At 43.6% G+C, this 6,000-nt stretch overlaps 1 protein-coding gene across 4 annotated transcripts in view; it reads left to right on the forward strand.

Annotated features, from left to right (window-relative positions):
- The window catches only part of LOC145414060 (uncharacterized), a 163,179-nt gene extending 157,791 nt beyond the window's left edge, over positions 1 to 5,388 (forward strand). For all 4 annotated transcript variants that reach the window (XM_080283621.1, XM_080283622.1, XM_080283623.1 and 1 more), the window contains 3 exons: positions 1,321 to 1,630; positions 4,006 to 4,244; positions 5,260 to 5,388. In XM_080283621.1, coding sequence (XP_080139747.1) covers positions 1,321 to 1,630; positions 4,006 to 4,244; positions 5,260 to 5,263 — 553 coding nt within the window. In that variant the 3' untranslated portion in view covers positions 5,264 to 5,388. The remainder of the gene's footprint in view (positions 1 to 1,320; positions 1,631 to 4,005; positions 4,245 to 5,259) is intronic.
- The last annotated feature ends 612 nt before the right edge of the window (positions 5,389 to 6,000 follow it).

Raw genomic sequence — 6,000 nt, forward strand, 5'->3', positions numbered from 1 at the left:
CCCTCACCACCACTCCACCGCACCTCCTACCTTTGCAGGGGCTTGTTCCACCTGTCCGTATCATCTCACTCCACCTTAGTGCCTGCCTTACCGTCCACCCTAACTCCTCTTATCACCTATTCATTTCCTCCTACTCCACCTCACCCGGTACCTCCCTTCCTCACCTTCCACCCTGTATGCCCACTTCCCGCGTACTTACATCCTCCACTGCCCACTCCGCGACCCATCTAGCTACTTACGTATCTACCTCCTACCCTCCCTACATATCTAACTACTTACCTGTCTACCACCCTCCCACCACCTTACCTACTCACCCCTCTACCTCCCTTCTTCGTCCCCATACCCACTTACATATCTACCTCCCTTCTTCCACGCCTGCCTGCCTGTGTATTTACCTACTCCATTACCTGCCCGTCCTCTCCACTTCCTATCCATTCATTACATTTCCTGTCTATCCAGTTCTCCTCACTAACCTCCCCATATCCACTTATCTCTACCATTCCATGCTCCCAGACACCAACCCAGTGCTCCCCCACTCAACCAACAACCCCGTACTTGATCCACTTTCCACCTATCCAGTATTCGGTGTCCACTCTCCAGCCTCTTCCTCCATCCACTGTCCTCTGCTCCACTACCCACATCTCATCCACACAACTGCTTACTCAAATTCTGTCCACACACCTGCCTCCCACTTCATACAGTTTTGATTTATTATTATTATCATTTTTTTAATATTAATTACTACTACTACCACCACTGTATTATTTTTATGATGATGATGATGATGATACCCCTTCCACCTCACGCCAACACTGATTTTCTCCCATTCTCATCCACATTCATCCCCACACCTGCGCCCACACCCATCCACTCACCTGTTCGTAGTCTAAGCTAGGTGAACGGAAGTGACGTCAGCAACAATGGCGGCCTATCTCTTTAACAACCCCCCACGCCTCGTTAGCTGAGACGGGCGAGATAGGTAGATAACGAGATGGATGGATAGATAGTTGGCAAGATTGCTAGATATGGGGAGGGGACTGATACGGAAAAGATATGAGAGAGAGAGAGAGAGAGGTTGTGTGTATGGTATTGATTGTGTGTGTTTGTTTGGATGATTAGAGTGATGATGATCTGTATGTGTGTGTTTGGATGATTACAGTAATGTTAATGATGATGTGTTTTTTGCAAATTACAGTAATGGTGATGGACTGTGTGTGTGTGTGTTTGGATGATTACAGTAATGGTGATGATTGTGTGTGTGTGTGTGTATGTGAAACCTTACATCGTATCCTCAGCCATTCCTTTTGTTTATCCTTGCAGGGAAGAGGAGGAGGAGGAAGGTGATGACGACGAAGAGAACAACAACACATCCACAGCAAACAACAACAACAACAGCTGCCCCAAGTCCGCGCGACACAAGGGCTGCGGCGGTGGTGGTAGTGGAGGCAGCGGCGGGGGCAGACTCTCCGCCACCGCCGCCGCCGCCGCCACGGGTGCTGCGGCTGCGGCTCTGGGCTCGTCGTGCACACTGCGGCGCACAACTGGATCGGTGAAGAGGCCGCTGGACTTACTGCCATGCCAGGAGATACAGTACCTTGACATCTCGTACCAGAAGGTTGGCACTGTCATGGTGAGACATACTCGTTATAAACACACACACACACACACACACACACACACACACACACACACACACACACACACACACCTAATACAACATGTCAATATCACACACATGGCATGCACGCATCCTACACTTTAACCCTCTGACTCTGAGGGCATTTTTTGTTTGTTTATTCTGACGTCCGACGATTAAATTCAGCTTGGGAAACGCGTTCTTGAGCTGTGATCGTAAATAAAAGCCTCCCACAACTTTGTATATAACATTATCTGGGGGCAGATCAATTCCTCAGTGAGAGAAAGAGGTGTTAGGTCATTGTGCAAGATCATTTTGCCCTTCAGTACCCACCTAGTCCTAGTATAAATGTGTATATTAGAGCCGTCATCCCGTGCGAAATTTCGGACCTTCCCAAAGTTGCCACACTTACATTCAGTTGGTTCTACTACAGTACTTATTAATATTTGTTATATAAAGTATTATTGATAGAACTCGTGGTCAGTAAGTTTCTTTATTCACACACTGTGTCAAAACCTTGTGGGATCTTGGTAAATAAATTAGCGGCAAATCGGATGGGTTGGAATTTTCGTGTCAGTATAGCCAAACCCCAGAAGTGAAAAGCACATTGACTGAAAGGGTACAGATTACACAGCATTTAAGAAGATAATTATTGTAAACGTTTCACGCCTTTCCTAATCTGCCATTATCGCCCCTCGAGACTAACCACTTCCTTTCCACTTCCCCAAACCATCCTTTTATACCCCTTCTTGGAACTTGATCCCCTGCTTTCCATCCCTCCCTTATGCTGTCTACCATTTCTCTTACTTCTTTCCCGCATCCTTTCACTCCCCTTTTCCTTCTTCCTCGTTTCCTCCCTCTCCTTTTTCTATTCCCTTCTATCCCTCATTCTCGTCTTTCCTTTTCTGGCCTTTGTTTCTTTCCCATTCACTTTTCCTCTCTCTCACTCTTCTCCCCAAAATCATTTTCTGCATTTCAACACCAACTCAACCCTTCTTGGAATTTGACCTCCTTCCTATCGTTGCTCCTCCTGTTATCCGTCTTTCTTTTCACTCCCTTCTCTTCATGTTATGTCCCCTTGCTTCCTTTCCCTCACTTGTCTTTCCCTGTACTTCTGTCTTCTCCCTCTCCATCATTTACTAGTCAGTCCAACTCATCCCTTCTTGGAACTGGTCCCTCCTATTCCTCTTTTCTTCCCCCTTACTTTCTCTCTACACACTCAGTCTCTCCGCCTCCTTTCCCCTTTACAGTCCACTCCCTACTCTCCCCCGTCTTTCCTTCTCCTCTCCCTTTTCCTCTTTCCAGTCATCCTTCATCCCTTATACCTTCACACTATATATAGCTTTGCTTTTCTTCATTCAGATTAATGCAGACAAACCCATTCACCGTAGTAGCCACCTGTTTTTGTTGTATTTTGTAATAATTTTTTTCTTCATTTTGGGTACATTTTTATTTACCTCAGCTTACATCATTGTATGCTAATAAATGAGATGGATGAAATTGAAAAACAAAAATAAAAGTGCAGTAAAAGTAACATTGAACTTCCGAGTGATATTGGTCATGCATCCATTGTCATCAGTCTTTCCTTTGATCTTGACTCTGCCTCACAGACATAAGCCTTTTAACACTAGCTTATGCTGCACTTGTAAAACAGCTTAATTCTTCCTTGCATTACAAATAGTCCTTGGCATGTTGCCTTTTCTGATGTTATTTTTTAAAGGCAAGTCCCTACTGTATCACAGAGAATCTATTTATCTATCTATTGCCAGATGCTATAATCCCGTAAGGGGTGGCCATTTAACTTTGAGTTATTTGTTTTATGGGGAGGGGCACTAACCCTCCACCAACCCGCTTGTTGACACGGGAGCACTTATGGTTTGGTTATATGGTTACCACCCAGCGTTGTAAATGGTTTCTTGGCTTACAGGAAACCATTTGGCTTGTCACTCAATGTAAAGGAAAGAAAAGCAATAAGAAGTGACAGGAAAGAAGGGAGAAATAGGAAGAGGAGGGAAGGCACAGAAAAAGAATGATAAAGGCTAAGGAAGAAGTAGGCAGCACTACATCAAGTGAGTGGATGATGGTCGCCACCACCTACCATGACAGAGGATCTACCTGTTATAATAACATTGCTGTGTATAAAGCTTCTTTCCTGGTTTCCCACAATTTAAGAGTGCTAGTTGTATGAAATACATTGATTTATTTTGAAACATCCCAGGCTTTTGTTGAGGGCTGCTTGTTTTGCATTTTCCAAGCTGCTGATACAGCTATTGTATTGCATTTAAGGCTCTTCTATTACTGTCCTAGTTGTTGCAGCATCTGAGGTTCTGTTTCTGTCTTAACTGTGTGATATGACTGTCTCCCGCCAGGTCCAATACAGCCCCATCCCTCGTAAGAAGATAGCATACCACCATGTGCCATACAACTCTATCCCGTACTGCGAGGTGCCCTACTGCGGAACCGGCGAACGGCCCATCAAGCGCAAGCCACTCCAACGATCACACTCCATTGCTGTTGCTGACCTTAGGGAACCCGAAGACTGCGAGTGGTCATCGTATAAGCTGAGGTACGCGAGGGGGTGGCAGAGTGGATCATTGGATTTGATGTGGTGAGTTGCGGTGGTGTGGGTGAGTTTTTATTTTGTGCATGATGAGTTACATGAATATAGTCACTGTACATAATTGAAAATTGAATGAGCAGATTATGTAATGTGCAATATTTTTGTGATTGTTAACTAAAGAATAGTGATGCATTGGGTTGAGGGTGAGTTGATGGTGTGTGTACATTGCATTAGCTAAGAAAGTACAATCATTTGATAAAATTCTGTTTATGATAGGTTTCATAATTGGTAGTATTGGTGCTTCTGTGATGGACAGTGAGAGGAGGCGGTGTATTAGTTTCATGATGGGTTAAAGATGTGTTGCTGGTTCATGTAGCATCATGGCATTTATTTGATAAGATAATTGATGAGGTAATTATAGTTGAAGTGTTGTACTGGATGAGTGGAAAGATTGGGGGATGGAGAAACCTTACAGAATAAGGGCTAAATCACACGTAACTACTTTCTCCAGGGTTTGTGCTGTGTCATAATTGAGGGGATGTGTATGATGATGGATAGATCAGTGTAGTGTGTCACTGCACAGGAAGTGTTGGACGAGAAGCAAATAGTTGATGGTGGAGTAGGAAGAGTTGGTGGGTGGAGTGATGGATTGTCTATAGAAAGTTGGAGAATGGAAAAGAAGTTAGTAGATGAAAGAGAAAACTAAAGTGTGAGATAATGAAGTTTGGGTGATGTGAAGGCAGAGTGTGATGACATGTTGATGGGTGTGTTGAAGTGTCAGGCAAAAAAATAAAGTATGTGGAAGGAACTTTCCATCTTGAATTCTTAGTACAGGAAAGGGAACCACCTAAGTGTAATGCATACTCTGCACTCTCTTCATTACCATCTTAGGAATGAATAGTAGCTCGCCCTCTTCACTGAAGTTTACAGGTCATTCTGAATATGATAATAGCCATTTAAGTGCACTACCCACATGTGAAAAGTAGCTTAATCTTTCCGTAAAGTTTAGTCCATCCATAATAAACTAATAGTCCTAGTCGTAACTTGAACTTTTTATCCTTAGGTGAAATAGTGATTGTGATGCATCCCAGCTGAGATATGGTCCTTGCCCTCACAATTTTATCTCAATGGTGCAGTGGAGTCCAGGAGGAGTGGCAGCAGAGGATGAGTGGTTACCAGGGTGCTCTCAAGATTGCTGTGAAAAACAAAAATGTGGAAGTGTTGAACAGAAGTGTGCATGACAAAATATTTTATTAGAATTCATTGACCAAACATTGAAATTCATAAATGTAAAGTGGAATAAGCACAAGAGAAGCAAGGAAACTAGACCATAGAGAAGATTGAGAAAAATTAGAACTGGGAGAAGAGATGGAAAACATTCCACCCCAGCTTCTTCAATCCTTGGGCGGAGGCTGCGTGATGTGGAATTGGAGGGTGACAAGTGGAGCGATACACACACATGTGGATACAGAATGTGCCATATGGAGTGTGCAGGAATGAAGAGTGGAGTGGAAGCCTGTTTGGAGTCATGCATTGTGGAAAAGCTGAAGGCATCTGTCAGACTTTTATTGGCCAGACAAAAATTTAAAGCTTTTGTTCACAAAGGTAAGCTAGCTCCAAAAGTGTGAATTGACAAGTTGAACAGTTTCAGTAGATACATCATAAACTTTTATACCTAAAATTTGTGTTGTTGAGTGCAAGGGAGCATAATTGCCTGAGAGAGTAAGAGAGCTCACAAATGAAATTATTCTGATCATCGTAACCCCACCAAATTTGTGGGGAAGTTATAAGAGCTTTTGAACAA

This window comes from Coenobita brevimanus, chromosome 98, assembly GCF_032717465.1.
Source record: "Coenobita brevimanus isolate Jiangsu-jjx chromosome 98, ASM3271746v2, whole genome shotgun sequence".
Taxonomy (NCBI): domain Eukaryota; kingdom Metazoa; phylum Arthropoda; class Malacostraca; order Decapoda; family Coenobitidae; genus Coenobita; species Coenobita brevimanus.